Source organism: Carcharhinus amblyrhynchos, chromosome 18 (genome assembly GCF_965287045.1).
Source record: "Carcharhinus amblyrhynchos chromosome 18, sCarAmb.v2.hapA, whole genome shotgun sequence".
Lineage (NCBI taxonomy): Eukaryota > Metazoa > Chordata > Chondrichthyes > Carcharhiniformes > Carcharhinidae > Carcharhinus > Carcharhinus amblyrhynchos.
Window position 1 is genome coordinate 35,286,211 of NC_137341.1, and position 17,598 is coordinate 35,303,808.

General features: G+C 40.2%; 1 protein-coding gene across 1 annotated transcript in view; it reads left to right on the top strand.

Moving 5' to 3' along the window:
* daglb (diacylglycerol lipase, beta) overlaps nt 1-17,597 on the top strand; it is a 40,263-nt gene extending 22,666 nt beyond the window's left edge. Inside the window, exons 9-15 of the mRNA XM_080206800.1 lie at nt 847-924; nt 5,104-5,184; nt 7,725-7,852; nt 9,435-9,503; nt 9,597-9,669; nt 11,899-12,152; nt 13,316-17,597. Coding sequence (XP_080062926.1) covers nt 847-924; nt 5,104-5,184; nt 7,725-7,852; nt 9,435-9,503; nt 9,597-9,669; nt 11,899-12,152; nt 13,316-13,508 — 876 coding nt within the window. The 3' untranslated portion in view covers nt 13,509-17,597. The remainder of the gene's footprint in view (nt 1-846; nt 925-5,103; nt 5,185-7,724; nt 7,853-9,434; nt 9,504-9,596; nt 9,670-11,898; nt 12,153-13,315) is intronic.
* Nucleotide 17,598: the final 1 nt, after the last annotated feature.

Below are 17,598 nucleotides of genomic sequence, written 5' to 3' on the forward strand. Positions count from 1 at the left end.
GCAGTTCCTAGTTGAAAGGGTGTGGGAGACAACATGTTTCAATCTATGCAGAATCTCCAATTAAAGATGACCTTATATGGGTTGGATTTTCATCAAGGCCTCGGCTAATTTACCTGAGAGTTTGAACAAGGTGGGGCGGCTTCAGGTTAGGAACAATTCTACTATTTTGTTTGATTAGTGATGTAATCTGAGGCGCGTTGTCATTTTTTTATGACAGAAATACCCATCGAGCCCAAAAAAGGGGACATTAGGCCCGGTTAACCAAAAGCTTGATCAAAAAGTTTTGAGGGAGAAATTTTAAAAAGGAAATTCCAGAGCTTAGGGGCGAGGCTGCTGAAGACACGGCCATCAATGGTGGAGCAGTGGAAATTGGTGAAGTGCATGAGGCCAGAGTTATAGGAGCACCAAGATCGCGAGAGGGTTAAGGGACTGGTGACCATTAGAGGGAGGGAGGGAGGGGACCAGGCCATGGAGAGATTTGAAATCAAGGACAAAATTCTTAAAATAGATTGAAACAAAGTGGCTGAAATAATGCCACTAAAGAATATTGATCACTTGGGGAAAGAGTTTAGTCCTTAATAGGTGCTTGAGGCAAAAATCAGTTAACCCTGGCATGCACTTGGGATCATTTCACTTTTTGGATCTAATTAGCATGTATTTAAATTGGACAATGTATTTACCACCTGAACCAGTTGGATGGGGCATAAGCAGATTGAAATGTTCTCCATTATCATTACATGGTATGTCTGCCAGAATGGTAGAAGACAAACAGAATAAACCTTAGCCTTTTTCCATCCGGTAGTCCCTGTGCCCTATCCGTGTTTACCTGTGTTTTGTAACCTACAGGATGCTTTGACGGATTTGAGCGCAGAGCGTGAGACGTTACTCGTAGATGGCGTGACAGGAGAATCTTTGGCACATAAGGTAAGTATTCAGTTCCTCTGAGGTTTGGAAACTAATCAGAAAACCAGAGTGTGCAAACACATGAAAATTGTGCAAGATACACTTTTGTTTCAGCATTTATTCTGCAACCATAATGTGGCTGTGAAGCAGTTCCCATTAAAGTCAGAATCTTGTGCTTTTCAGCTTGGACTTTAGATCAGCACCAAAGCTGAAATTAAACTGCAAATGTGCAGTAATCTGGTTAAATAGCAGTCTGAAGTTCTACATCAGAGTATAGGATAGTAGGTTTGTGGTGTCATGAGCAACTCAGTTATATAGGGGGGAAGAGAAATAGTAATAGAAAATTCATTAGTTAAGGGAACAGAAGGCATTTCTGTGGCTGTAGACATAACTCCAGGATGATATATTGCCCCCCTGGTGTCAGGGTAATCAAAAATGTCACAGAGTGGCTGAAAGACATTGTTCTAGGGGAGGGTGAATAGCCACAAGTCTTGGTCCACACTGATACCAATGACAGGTAAGAAGGAGAATAGGGTTTTGGAATCAGAATTTAGGGAGCCCGGTGGAAAATGAGCAAGAAGGACATCAAGTGTAGTAATCTCCGGATTATCCCCAGTGCCATGTGACAGTAAGTACCGAAATAGGAAGATAAGGCAGATGAATGCGTGTTGGAATGATGGTGCAAGAGGGGGCGATTTAGATTACTGGGACTGGGGTTGTTGGTGCCTGTACAAGCTGGGCAGGTTGCACCTGACCAGAATTGGGACTGAGTTCCTTGCTATGCTGCTAGTTGTTCTAGTACTGTCAGGACAGCTTTAAACTAACTCGACAAAGGTGTGGGAACTGAGAGGAATACCCCAGGATGCACAGAATTCTGGGAGGGCAGAAAGCACCAGCAAAGAGACTAGTAAGTTAATAGTTGAAATTGGAGAAAATTAATGATGTCTAATTCAAAGTTATTGTACACATATGTGAATACACAGAGTATAATGAGTAGACTGAAGAGTTACAGTACAGATTGGGTTGTGGAAATATGATGTTGTGGCAGTATCATAGACCTGGTTCAAGGAAGGGCAGGACTGGATATTAAACATTTTGGGTACAAGGTGTTTAGGAAAGATAAGAAAGGAGGAGGGATGGTGGTATTGGTTAGGGACAGCATTGTGGATGCTGGAGAAAGAGGATGTCCCAGGGGTTTCAAGGACAGAACCAATTTGGCTGAAGCTGAGGAACAAAAAGGATGCAATTCCTTGCTCAGTGTTGTCTAGAGAGCGCCAACTAGTGATGAAAATGTAGAAGAACAAATCTGCAGGGAAGTTAGAGGAACGCAAACATTATAGAGTAGATATAATTGGGTTTAATTATCCAAATGTAGACTGAGGCAGTGGTAGTGTGAAGAGTGAGAAGGGCAAAAGTTCCTAGACTGTGTTCAGGAAAATTTTCTAGACCAGCAAGGAAGGATGCACTTTTGGACCGAGTTCTTGGAAATGAGATGGGCCAAATAGATAAAATGTTAGTGGGAGAGCATTTAGGAAACAATAATCCTGTATCGTAAGGTTTACAATGTTGATAGAAAAGGATAATAGGCAAATCAAAATAAGAATAATTAACTGGTGTAAAGCCAATTTCAGTGAAGCAAGAATGAAACTGGGCCAGTTAGATTGGAGCAAAGGCTGATGGGAAAAACTGGCTGAACAATGGGCTACCTTCAAAAAAGAAATGGCCCAGACATAGTCAAAGTATATTCCCTTGAAAGGGAAAACAAATCCAGAGCTCCCTGGGTGAAAGAGGAGATAGAAATTAAGATGAGGAAGAAAATGTGTACTTGTGACAGGTGTCGGTAGAAAATAAGTTAAGAACCGAGAGGAATATAACAAGCTCGTAAGGGTGGTGAAAAACTGCATTCGAAAAGCAAAGAGGGATTATGAGAGAAAACTGGCAACCAACATAAAGTCTTCTATAGGCATATAAATAAGAAGTGTGGTAACAAGAGGAGTAGGGCCAATTAGGGACATAAAAGGGGATTTATGCATGGAGGCGGAGAGCGTGATTGAGATCATAAATGAATACTTTGTACCAGGAAGTAGATGTTATCCTTGCCACAGTGACAGACAAGGAAACTCTGTACCTAGAAGAGATCAAAATTGATAAGAAGGAGGTGTTGAATAGACTGTACTTAAAAGTTGACAAGGCACCAGGACTGGATGAGAATGCAACCAGTGCTGCTGAAAGAAGTGGGAATAGAAGTTGCTGGGGTGCTGGCCATAATCTTCTTGAGACTTGGGGGTGGTGCCAGCGGACTAGAGAATTGCAAAAGTTATTCCCCTGTTCAAAAAAGGTTGTGAGGAAAACCCCAGCAATTACAGGCCAGTCAGTTTAATAACAGTAGTAGGCAAGCTTCTAGAATCAATTATTTAAATAGAATTAGTAATCACATGGATAAATGTGGGTTGATTAGAAAGAGCCAGCATTGATTTCTAATGGGGAAATCATGCCTAATTTAACTTGAAGTTTTTTGAGGAACTAACGGAGAGGGTTCATTAGAGTAATGCTGTTGATGTGGTGTACATGGATTTTCAGAAGGTATTTGATACAGTGCCACACAACAGACTTGAGAAGATTATCGCTCGTGGAATAAAAAACAGTAGCAATGGTTAATGGATATTTCTTGGGCTGAAGGAAAGTTTGCAGTGGTGTTCCCCAGAAATCGGTATAGGGACTCCTGCTTTTCCTAATTATATATTAATGAAGTAGATTTCAATGTATAGGGAACAATTTCAAAGTTTTCAGATGTTACAAAACTTGGAAGTATTGTAAATTATGAAGAGACAGTGTAGAACTTGAAAAGGACAGACAAGCTGGAGTGGGCAGACAGGTGACAGATGAAGTTCAATGTGGAGAGATGTGAGGTGAGATAGTTTGGTAGAAAGAACATGGAGCTACAATGTAACAAATGGGGTAAAATTCTTAAGAGTGTGCATAGGTAATCGAAGGTGGCAGGACAGGTAGATTGAGCAGTTAATGAAACATATAGCATTCTGCTTTAGGGTACGAAGCATGGAGATTTTGCTGAACTTATACAAGACATAGCTAGAATATTGTGTACAGTCTGGGTGCCACACTGTAGGAAGGATGTGAATGTATTAAAAAGAGTGCAGGAAAGGTTTACTAGTATGGTCCCAAGGTTGAGAAACTTCTGTTCTGAGGATAGATTGGAGACATTGAGATGAAAGCTAAGAGGAGATTTAATAGAGATAATGAGGGAGGTGGACAGAGTAGATGAGGAGAAACTGTTCCTGCCCTTAAAGAATCAAGAACAAGAGGGCACAGACTTCAAGTGATTTGCAAAAGAAGCAAATGTGATGTGAGAAAAAAACTTTTTCGTACAACATGTCGTTCAGGTTTGGAATGTATTGCCTGGAAGTGTGGTGGCGGCAGGTTTAATCGAGGCATTCAAGAGGGCATTGGATGATTATTTGAACAGAAAAAATGTGCAAGGGGACAGGGAAAAGGCAAAGGAATTGCACAAAGTCATAATACTTGTTTGATGAGCTGGTGCAGGCACAATGAGCCAAGTGGCGGCCTCCTGCACCACAACAATTTTGTGACTATGTAGCACTGGAGGAGGCCATTTTGGCTAGTGTGCCTGAACTGATTCTCTGGATGAGCTATCAATTAGCCTAATTTTCCTACTCTCTTTCCCCATGTGCTTTTGCTTCTTTTCTTTGAACCAATTAGACAACCTTTAGATAGGAATCATTTTAAAACTATCATTACTCTGGGCTGTCTGGCTCAACTTAGGATAGCTCCAGCTCTGGCTGTTAGGCTGCAGAAAGAAGTGATTTATTTATCATCTTTTAAAAAGGGAACCCTCCAGATTGATCTTCTGGAAATACTTTTTGGTCACTACGTGACCCAGCAGGTGGCTAATGAGACCGATAGTGACTGAATCTAGTCTTTTCCATTGTAATGTGTGTATATAAGAGGAGAGTGATTGCTGTTTTCAAATGAGCTTGAACTTAATGGAGAGCCCTTTTATTCAAAATAAGTGCAGTGTCTGAATGGATTGGAAGTGAAAGACTGCACGTTGCCAAACGTCTAACTGTGAGCCTGTGCAGACATCAAGTGGTTGGTCCAGCTAGGTGGTAAATTAAGTATGCATGACCATTAACTGACTCATTTAAAAACATTCCCTTCCAGGGGATTCTCCAGGCAGCAAGTTACATTCACAAGAAACTAATCAACGAAGGGATTTTGAATCAAGCTTTCACAATTGTCCCTGTGAGTTTGAATATTTGTATTTTTGAACATGTGGGCTTAGTTGATGCATGTTTTGAAAAGCTGAAAATGTTTGAAGGGAGAAGCTGCGGTTTACTTGTTGCATTTTGTTAATGGTGAGTGACCTGAGGAAATCAAAGCAAAGACTGTTAAAATATAATTAATTTTATTTAATGTTATAAGATGTGTGGGTTGAGTGCATTGGCCATGCTAAGTTGCCGTCAAGTGTCCTGGGATGCATGGATTAGAGGGATTAGTGGGGCAAATATGTGGTGTTATGGGGATAGGGCCTACGTGGGATTGTTGTCAGAGCCGACTTGATGGGCCGAATGGCCTCCATCTGCACTGTGGGGCTTCAATGAGTCTATGATAATTAGGGAAATCCAGTACTCCTGTGTTACGACAAAACTCTCTTCTAATAAATATTTGTCCTGATTCAATAAGCGCTGAACTGTTCTATCTGAAACCGTGTGTGTGTGTAAATATAATGACGGATTTTATACAATAACTGAGTAGCATACTGAAGCAACAGTCTAAGCAAACTTGGTAGTATGGGGTTTTCTTGTATTTATTACAAATCAATTACAGATATTCAAAGAATGAATATGATGGCTAACACCACCCATTTATCAATAACCTACGACTATTACTTTCTATTTAGAAAGGGTTCATAGTCGGTTATAGTTTTCCAGGGCTTTGCCCTCTAAACACACCTCAAATCATAATTCACAAATCTACAAACATTAATACAACACAGCAAACTATACACAACAAAAATAAACATTGAAGCATATCCGTTGCCCTCCTAGGCACTGCCTCCTGGGTTTTTCCCCTGCTGCGGGGTGCAATCCTTCAGAGGTACTTGTGTCTGGAGGTTACACCTTACAGATGTTCAGCCTGAGGAGGGGAGGCCACCTTGGACCTACACTGTCCAGACCCCCTGTTCTGGATTGTCAGCTGAGGTGATGGAGGGGGAATGCTTTCCAGGATACACAGTCAGGCTGCATTTCCGGGTTTTCTCCCAGAGAATTGGGACCCCCTCCCCCGCCACAAATAATGCAAAGAAAAATTGGGGGGTAGAATAACTAATCAACTAATACAATATGAGAAAACCACATTATACGGTAACATGATCATTCAGCAATACTCAATGATCTTATTATAATAGTTAAGCAGCAAGCGATTACAGACTTTGCTTTGGTTACCAGGTTACTTTGATATTTTAATTGTTTTGCACAACAACTGTCCAATTAGTCCCACTTCCCATGTCCTTTCCCCAAAACTCTGCAAATTATATTTTTAGTTATTTATTTTAGTTCCTTTTGGAAGTTATTGTTAAATCTGCTTCCATCCCCTTTTGCAGAGGCACATTCCAGACTATGACCCACTGAGAAAAATAACCTAATTCCCACCAGTTCTGTTGCCGTTTCTCTTGAATCTGAGCTCTGATTACCAGCCCTCCTGCCAGTAGAAGCAGAGTAAATAAGGAGGATCTGTCAAGATCACCTCTGGATTTGAACACCTTTAGTGGGCTGGGGTGGGCACAGAAAGAATTCTCTCAACAGTTAAAGTCCAACAGGTTTATTTGGAATCATGAGCTTTCGGAGCACTGCTCCTTCACTGGGTAAATTAATTTAGTGTCACTACCACTTCATGGCTAATGACTCCATTAAAAACTGAGACATACAGATCAGCAAGACCACACACTCGATGAAGGAGCAGCACTTCAAAAGCTCATGATTCCTAATAGACCCATTGGACTTTAACCTGGTGTTGTGAGACTTCTTACTGATAATATATAATTACATTTTTGTTTGAGATTTGTTTTTGTAATTGCTTTTACACAAATCTTTCAATCAGGTCCTATTCCAGAGAGCTTTCTGGAGACTTGTGCTCTCTCAAATGACTATTCTTGCATTCTATATTTTGTTGTACTGAAGGGTTTGTTTTTGACGCTGATTCTAAATGTCAGTTTTGAAGTCTAAAGGATAAAAAATTATCTTCATGCTTTTCAGCCGGTTTCATTCTGGTCATGGAAACAGTCCAAAATGACTAAAGATGTAGCTCCATTCCCTGTGCAGTGTATCCTAGGCTGCCATGGATGCACGTCTATTCCAGGGAGATAAAAATTCATTTAGTGTCACTACCACTCCGTGGAAAGCTGAGATACAGACCAGAAAGATCCCAGCACCAGCTCCTGCCCTGTGTTGAGTTACTGGATCTGAACCATGGTGGCACTGGAATTAACCAAGTCGCTGCTCCTGTTGTGACCCTGCTGGATGCACGATGGTTACATCAGAATTGAGCTCTGATAATCTCCACAAATGGAAATGATCCACTTTAGCAAGGAGTTTGGGGGCAATTGGAATATTGGGAACTGTTATGAGAAGAGGTTTGGAACTCTTTACATCTCCGTTTTCTCCATGCAGTTGGCAAGCTAAGCAAGAAAACTTAATGTGTTATGCCAGTTACCTGCTACAGAACTGATTTTAGTTGCTTGAAGTTATCATGTCTTGTTGAAGTAAGCATGTTTTCCTTTGTAGAAATATAAATTGATCATAACTGGCCACAGTCTGGGAGCGGGTGCAGCCTCAATCCTCGCTATATTGCTTCGCAACTCCTTCCCAGAGCTCCGATGCTATGCATTTTCTCCTCCAGGAGGTCTGCTAAGGTGAGAGGTGTAAAATGACTGCACAGCCTTTTTGTTAATGATAAGGTTTTAGGACAATCAAATTAAATCATTTATACTTGAGGTGGATTTTTCTTCAATATTTTTAACAATTCAAATTTTATGCACTTAAATTCTTATTTGAAGGGTGTGCTTGGCCCACTTGGCATTTGAGTGCATTTTCAGTTAGTCTCCCAGTGTTTTCACTCTTACAGCATGATCTAAAATTAATGCCCCTAGAATTGGCCTGTTTCAGGTGGAAGTGACAGTGTAACCATGCTACACTGAGAGATTTCGGATGGTTGGAGACGGCTGACCCAGAGCAATGAAATGAGATCTGAATCTGAGAGATTCTGGCTGACCCAGTATAAAACAGCAACATGTAATACCACTGGTCAGTTTCCAACTCTGGATGTTTTCCTTATCAGAGATTTTTATCTCTTGTCCATTTGCCACAGTTGCACATGTTCATCACTGGTTGTCCAGAATGGCCATCTTTGTGGAATTCTGCCCCACATGTCTACCACTGGTTGTCCAGGATGTCTGTTCTCATGGAGCCTCTTATCAGCACTCCTGCAGTTGATCACCTGGCATGTCCATTCCCAACCAATCGGAAAATCGCAGATTCCTTTATCTTATTGGATAATTTTTGATTACCACCAAGTGGCCTTTTTATACACAATCTCCAATATTTCAATAAGTGTTTCAAAAAATATGAAGAGAAAACAGACTTTTTTAATGCCCTTGTGATTTTTCTCTGAGGTTTTGCTCGCAGCATTGTCTCAGAGACTAACTTTCAATTCCTGGCAATGTCTAAAATTTTAACTCCATTCTTAAAGTTACAAAGCCAGTGCTCAGAGCGGACCAGGCAAACTCCAAAAATCAAATTGAATCCAATTCAGGCAGGGAGATGGCATAAAGGAAGGCAACAATATTTAAGCTGTAAAGGTGCTTAAGTGCTTGATGATTTACCCCATTTGATGACTTACCATGCTGCTTAATGTCCCCCCAGTTTGGGTACAGTCAAGTTCCAGCTGGTACCTGGATAAAGGAAGTTGGCTGCTAATTGGAATGACTGAAGTGATTTTTTTTTTATTTGAGTAATGAGGGACAATTGGATAAGAGAGATTATCGTCCTCCCTGCATATCACTAACAGGATGTGGCAGTTTGACTGAGAACAGAAGAGGTTAACTCTGACTCAAACTCTGTTTTTTGGTTGGGAAGAAGCTATTTTTTCTTTTGCATTATTTATACTTTTGTCTCTTGGGCACTGCTGACTTATCCAGAGCTATAACTGTGTTTGTGACTTGCAACGCGCCAGACACTTTATCTTGCCTTCCCATAACGATACCACCTTTAGCATCCAGAGCATGGAAAAGCTGACTGTACAGTTTTTGTTACTGGTAACCTTTTACTTCATTGTGCTAGTTTAGTGACTGCACCTTTACTTTAGTCCAAAATTGCTCCTTCCTGAAAACAAGAACCATTGTGAACAAGGGCATCCTCCCCAGATTCCATTGTCTCCAGTCTAACTGTAAATCATAATGTCTCCATTCTAATCCTGAAAATTCTTCTTTTTCCAAGTAAATCTCTGGCAGATTTTAGCAAAGGATTTATCATATCTATTGTGCTGGGCAAGGATCTCATTCCAAGGTCAGTGTGCGTCACCTGTGAACTTCAAGTACAGTCTTATTCTGATTGCCAGTACTATATTCTTAATGTTCATTTTAACCTCCATGTTCCCAGGCTGAGCCTTGGCAACGTAGAAGACCTGAAAAGAAGAATATTAAGAATAATTGCCCATAGCAACCGGCCTAAGGTATTAAAATGTTTTGCCTTGTTATTTGGATGGAAATGCTGATGGAAATTGACATACATTTTGCCCTGTTTAGAAACACAATCCTTTGCTTTGACCTGGGACCTTGAGTATATAAGATAATCAGTAATAAATCCAAGAAAGCATTCAGTACAATCATTTTTACTCAGTGGTTGGAATAAACAAAACACAAGGATTCATTTCTGGTGGGCTACAATTGAAAAGCAAAGAAGTTATGTTAAAGTTGTATTGAAGGATGGTTAGACCAGACTTGAGGTACTGTGCGCAGTTCTGGTCCCCATGTTGAAAGAAGGGGATAGTTACTCACAAATGTGAAAGTAAGGGCTTATACAGGTGAAACCAGAATTGAGAGTATGTATCTAGCAGGAAATATTGAACAAGCTGTAACTAATTCCTCTAGAAAAAAGAATGCTGAGGGTGATCTGATTGAGCCCTTTTAAGACTATGAAGGAATTTAATAGGGTTGACATTAAGAACATGTTTCCATTTGTGTGTATGTGTTGGGGGTGGGGAACCAAATCCAGGAGACTCCCAATATGAGATAACATAAATTAGAACATGAAGGAAAAACCTCTTCCCAAAGAATGGTGAGAATGTGGAATTCACTACACAGGAGTGGTTTAGGCAAATAACATTGATTCATTTAAGGAGAAGCAAGATGAGGGTGAAAGGAATAGAAGGATCTGCTGATAGGTTGGGATGAAAGATAGTGAGAGGAGGATCAGAATGGGCCAGCTGGGCTGCATAGCCCATTTGTATGCTGCAAATGCTGTGTAATAACAATATTAACTAAACAGATCAGTGGAGGCAAGTTGAATAATTTCAACACTTGTGTGGTTTGGGTCTACACATTTGCATTCAGTGTGGCAGTTACTTACAATTTCTGATCCTCCAATCTTCTTTTAATATTGATCATTTCACTTAACAAGGACATGGAGGTGACTCCATAATTAAAATGCCAACTCCGGCATGGCCCAGTCTGCAACTGGCTGTCAGAGACTGATGAAGCTCGTGTCATGCTACAGAGGAAAACATCATTGAAATGTACAACCTGTCCCAGACATTCTGTGTGCTCTGCGCCATCATTTGTCAGCAACATGTTATTTATAAATGGAGTTGATGAGGTTAATCATTGACCATAGAATGTGCAGCACAGAAAGAGATAATTCGGCTCATTATGCCTCTACTGGCTCTTGAGCTATCTAAGTAGCATGTACAGGCTAGAATCAGGAAGCTCGGTACAACAGGGGTTTGAACTTCAGCAGTCCTAGTCTGTACAGCTTAGTACTATCATGTGCAGTGCCTTCAGCCATTGAAGCATCCATATATTTTCTCATTCCTCCCCCCCCCCCCCACCCCTCCATCTTACTGCCAAATTCAAGGGGAAATGCAGGCTTATTTGGAAGAATACCCACATTAACTGCAATCAAACCACCTATTAAAATTATAACCTCAAGGTAATCAATTTTAAAAAAATGACAGGCAGTGTAAGAACTTGTTTGAAAAAAAGCATTAAGTTGGATTCTTTGGGCCTCCAAACGTGGAACACAAGGCACAGAAGGAGGTCATTAAGCCCCATGAGCCTATTTCACCATCCAGTTATACCAAGATTGAGCTGCATCTTAACTCCATATAACTGCCTTTGTTCAGTATCCCTTTAACACACCGAACAAAAATTGATCCATCTCGGTTCAATTGATCCCCAAAATCAACAGCTTTTGAGATTTATGTTTAGAGTTCCAGATTTCTGTTACCCCTTTTTGCAAAATGCTTACATCACCCCAGACATGGAGCAGAAACATAGATAGACTTAGGAAATAGATCAGTCATGATGTAATTGAATAGTGTTACAGCCCTGAGGAGCTGAATGGCTGTCACCTGTACCTAACATTGCTCATTTGATAGTTTAATTTATAAATATATTTTGTTGCTGTAGTGCCTTTGGGTATAGTTATTTTTTTAATTGGGCATTTTAATTTGGCTCTTTAATTTTATGTTTCTCTATCTGTATTCCCCACAAAAGAATCAAAATAATTTAATCATCTTAAATGCCTCCATTAGATCACTGCTTAATCTTCTATACTTATGGGAGTAAAAAGTCTAGTCCATGCAATCTTTCTTCAGCATTTATCCCTTCTATCTCATCTTGCAGCATTAAATCTTTGATTACAGAGTTGGTAAATCTGCACGTCTGTTTTTCTTTCTGTCCAGTATCAGATTCTGCTGCGAGGATGTTGGTATGAGATATTTGGAGGGGATCCAGACAATTTCCCCAGTGAGCTGGATGACAGGCAACAGGAGCAACTGACTTGGCCACTTCTCGCGGAACAGACTCTCATGGGGAACAGGTCCGCTTCCTACACCAGCATCCCTGACGAGTCACCTTCCAGTTCACCTTTTTATGGCCCTCAGCTCTTCCTTCCAGGGAAGATCATTTACATTATGAAAGAACACAGCACGGGGAGGTGATTATACTACTTCAAAATATTCCACTGTCACTTTATTTTTAACAGTACGTTTGGATGATTTTTACTGCAAAGTTGCTGTGAATCTTAAAGTACTGGAAGAATATACATTGTTCAGAGAAAATATGCAACAATATAATGTCTAAATTGAACATGTTGGCAATGTGGTTGTATTCACTGCAAGTTTTGTTCATAGAATCCCAACAATGCAGAAGTGGCAATTCAGCCCATCAGTTTCTGACAGAGTATCTACCCAGGTCCCCTCCTCTACCCTATCCCCATAACCCCACACATTTCCCATAGCTTATCCCTAACCTACACATCTTGGGACACCAAGGGGCAATTTAACATGGCCAATCCACATAACCTGACACCCCTGGATTGTGGAAGGAAACTGGAGCACATGGGGAGAATGTGCAATCTCCACACATGCGCACGTGACCAAAATTGAACCCAAGTCTGTGGCACTGAGGCAGCAGTGCTAACCACTGTGCCACCATGTTGCTTGTAACAAGGTTGGAAAGCCTGTGCTAGCCTAAAGCATAGAATGTACAGAATGGACCCATTGAGTCTGCATTACTGTTTTTAGAAGAGTAATTCAATTAGTCCCACTCCCTGGTACGTTCCACATTAAAATATCTGCAACCACTTGTATTCCAAAGAAGGCACATTTGCCCATTGTTGATGTACCAGCCATTTGAAAGAGTTATCCTACTTGACTCACTCCCTGCTCTTTCTTCATGGTCCTGCCAGTGAAAGTTCATGCTTCAGTGCAGTACTGTAGGGCTGCTGCACTTTTGGAAGTGCCATCTTTCAGATGTCTAATCTTGCAGGTGAATGCAAAAGATGCCACAAGGCAGTATTTAAAAAAACAGTTCTTTCCAACATTTATCCTCTGCCAACATTTTTAAAACGGTTAACCTGGTCATTTTGACACATTGCTGTTTATGGAAGATGTGGGGGGAAGGCAAGATCAGGATATTAAACTTGATGAGCCATGATCAAAATAAATGGCAGAGCAGGCTCAAAGGGCTGAATGGCCGCCTCCTGCTTCTATTTTCTATGTTCTATTTCTGCTTGAGTGGTCAGTGACCCTATGTTGCATTTAACGATTGTACAGTTAATTCTATCTAATCTTTTGCTCTTTCTCTCCTCCCATCTAGTTTCTGCTTTTCTCAAGCGAAGTACCACACATTATGGTCTGATGCATTGTCCTTCAGCAACATTCTTATCAGCCCCAGGATGATAACTGACCACATGCCCGATCTTTTATTCAATGTCCTCAAAGACCTGACTCAAGAGGCACCTTTCATCCTGTGTCCCACGTCACAAGCTGCAGCAAATGGGACACATTGAATCTTGCCATTGCCACCCAGTGCAAAACCAGAAGCCAGTGTATCATATGGGACCTCTTTGTGCGTCTTCACTCATCGTCTGTTTGGCACTGTATTTCAGGCTTTCTGAAAAGGGCCATAATCTGAGGGCTGTAACAGGCCATGTTTGTAATGGACATGATGCAGCTGGTTAAAGAACAACTGTTTTGAGTTTCTGACTTGTACCCTGCTGTGTGGGGCTATGCTGCTTCCATTTAAACTTCTTTTTAGTCTCCTTGATCTTCAGTTTCCTTTTTTTTAAATTATGAAGATATAAACCAGAAGAAAGAACAAGGTTCACAAGACAATGTGACTACTCCATTTATTTGATGAGAATTTTGGTCATGTCATTGCATTTACCTCATTCTCACCTGAAGATTAATGTCAATGTGGGGACATGAGGTTCAAGATCTCTCCCAATAAGGATGCCATGGGTTTCCCAGTGTAAAATATTTAATGCACTTTCCTTTGTGCTGCGTCATGAACTTTATTAGATTTTCTGTTGAATTATTTGAGCTAATTCTGCATGAGTAAACTCATTATTAGCTGAGCAGCTCAATGCGTGTTTTATCCTCGTCCTGCAGTTTTGATTTTAATTCAAGATTGATCGGCCATGCAATTTTAGTGGATATGTAGCTTGGGCAATTGATTGGGCAGTGACATAAGAGCACTCTGCAACTAAAGTAAATATACACAGGCTACTGGACAGGAGCTGGGGCCAAAGATCAAACTCTATGGTCCAGCCTTCCATTTCCTGATGAGTCAGTCAAACCACAGTTTGTAACTCAGATTAGATCATCTTTCAGTCTTTGCGCATTTGTTAATTTCATCTTACCAATGCACTTGGCTTTGTGTGTATTTCTGTTTGCACTGGGCTTGCATCACAAACAACCCTGTCAGATGGCTGCCTTTTATTTTTATTTCAAGAGCTAGGTAGGATAGCTCAATTTTAAGTCTTTTTTGATAATGCCTCTGTGAATGCAAGTTTTTGTATGCAGTAGGTGGGCTTTTATCCTTGCTTGAAGAACAACAAAGGGAGTAAAGACCAGGCTGAATTTAATGCTCAGTTTACGAAGTAACCATCTGCACAAAGAATGTATGACTCTGCCAATAAATATCCAAACTTTGGATAGCTTAATAGTATTTTTGTTATTTTGTGCAGAGACATTACCACTCAGGTAACTTGCATATTTATCCCATCTGCTGTATCCATGAGAATCTAATGGGTACAGCAGTTGGCCACATGAGTCTGCTTAGCCATTCATGACTGAACTCCACTGTCCCCAGACTACTTAATTTCCTAATTACCCAAAAATCTACTGAATAAATGTTTTTGCTAACAGAGAAAGCAGCAGGACAGTGTTTTTGGTCTTGAGAGTTGTACATTGAGGTTTTAATCATGTCACCCAAGAACTCACTCAATGTATTTGAGCCATGGTTAAACAATCTATAGAACAAAGCCAAAGCCATGGAACATAAACTGATGTCTACCTGCTGACAGACTGAAAAATTACAGTCATTCTTTGGCTAGTGCCACCACCATCAAAAATTGAATGTGTTTGACCCCAATCATGCTTTATTTTACACTGGCAGAGCTGTGTCCTGGTTGTAATGGGTTTCTTCAATCATGAGACTTCACAGTTTTACTGGTTGAGCTGATTAAGGCATAAAAACCTGCCACAATATTTTGTTTAATGCCTTGATACCTACATCTGGAAGAAAGGAATTAAGAGATATAAAAGTGGGAGGAGGCTTGTGTGGAGGGAACCATTGGCATTGACATATATATATTACCTCTATATATACACACCCCCAACAACCTTCCCCCTTCCCCTAAGTTTATCATTGACTTGTTTATTACAAAGGACAGTGATTCCCTTCACTGATCACCAAGCAGAAATTAGGTCTCTTGATCTTTGAGTAACAAGTAGCCAAGTCCATTAGGCAGTAGTAGAAGTAGATCAAAGCCCCTTTATAATCCCTTATTGAAAATGAGAACAAGCAGTAATGCAATATTCAGGGATTCCAATCAAGTCCATTGTTGTCTATTTTGCTTTATTTCAGTCAGTATCACAGCAACACTGCTATAATTACCCTTCAACAGAAGTATTTTTAGAGAAAGGGTGGAGACCAAGGATCCTACTTATAGTTTTAAATTGATCTTATTAGTCAATATGACAAACTATGTTGCAGGGGATGATAGTGTGGGGTTATGTAATAAATGAGAGGTGGACCCTAGAACAAGTATGGCCCTTGCAGTGCAGCTAAAGGCTTTTAGTGTAGATACTGTCTGGGTGGAGATTGCATGTTCTCCCAGGTCTGTGTCAGTTTCTTCCCATCATCCACAAAGATGTGCAGGTTAGCTGGATTAGCTATGCTAAATTTCCCCTTAGTGTCCACAATTTCTTTTCCAAATGCTGTCATATGGAGCCTAATTGAAATACCAATAAAGTCACCACAGAATAATTAGGTGAATAGTTATTTCAATTCCTGAATTACTTCGAAGAATAAAGCAATAGAACACATTCTAACTAATTAGCTACCTAGCTATTTGTTGCTTGCCACATGCTTGACTTGGGCCTTTAAGCCACAGCAAATAAATATCTGCTCAGATTCCAGATGATAGTTAAGAACTCTTCACAGTTAAACCAATTTACTATTTGACTGGTATGATCACAAAATTAGAAACCACATTCATGCTGAGAACTGAGCAGAAGCTCCATGACCACTTCTCCCACACTGGACTCTCATTCCAATATCAAAGCAAATATATTTGGACAAGCCCTGCAGTTTATAATGAGTGAAGCTAAACACACCTGCACAAGCTTTAGGAGCAGTGTGTTTTTATGTCTTATTTGTGAAACTAATGAGCTAGTCAAAATATCCATGATGAAAGGTTGGCTACCTTCCTATGGCATTGTCTCTAACTTATGCATTTTGTATTCTCTCATATTTAAAGTTATTTTAAACATTAACATCACTGTTTTGAGTGTTAGAATTACAAAGGAGTCATGATAAGTTCTGTTTTCATGAGCAAGTATCAGGATGTGTGGCATTTAGGGAATGGTTACACACAAACAATTCATTTGTCAATTTCTTTAAATATTTAAAATGTAAGATCTGTTCTGCAAGATTCTATGTACAGAATAAAACAAATTTGTTCTCCACACAAACTAAAATACTTTCACATTATGATAATTATTTGGTTCAAAGACATTTGCCAGATTTCTCCCTTTCCTACAAGCATTGACTTTTAGGATATTTCTAATTGTCTGATTCTTTACTTAAATGAGCATTGGAGAGAGTAGCAATAGTTTCATCCAGCCAACCCTGACCTCTAATGGGACTGATTGCCCACAAAAGGAGAAAATGCTGTAAGAAATCACAGTTCAGCAATCTAAAGCACTTTTCAACACCTGCTGGATGATATGCAAGCAACCCTTTACATTTCCTGAGGCACTGCACAATGTGTTCAGATGTTTTGATAAAGATGCTTAATTATATGCTGGTCAATGCTTCGAAAAGAAATTATCTATACTGCTGCCTGGACTACTTGCAAAAGCTTACAAGGCAATTAGATAGCCTGAGAACATTTAGAAACAACTAAACTCAGGGCAGCCAGTCAGTATCTTTATCACTTCTAAACAATGGCTTTGAGCCAGGACAGATTGAGAACTTAAAAGAAAACATCAAAAGCCATATCATGCTAGGATGGTACAGCCATAAAGAATAACCACTACTACCACACCCTCTGAAAGCTACCTCAGCAGCCAGTGCTTTGGAATGGTCAGGATTGTTTAACCCATCAATTAGTTCTTCAAAGGGAGAGAGTCACCTGGTTTACACAAGACAGACAACTGCAGCAACTGTATATTTGCAGATCAAAGTCCTCAATTAAAGTTCTGGAACATTTTTCAAAAACAAAAAACTTATCTAGTATGGCACATGTGGATTATCTTTGATTTCCCCCAACTTGTGCTCTGACCAGAAATTCAAAGGACATCCCCCAGTTCTACAGTGCACTGGCCCACTAATACGAGTATATACTCTTGTCCAAAAATACTAGTGTAAGA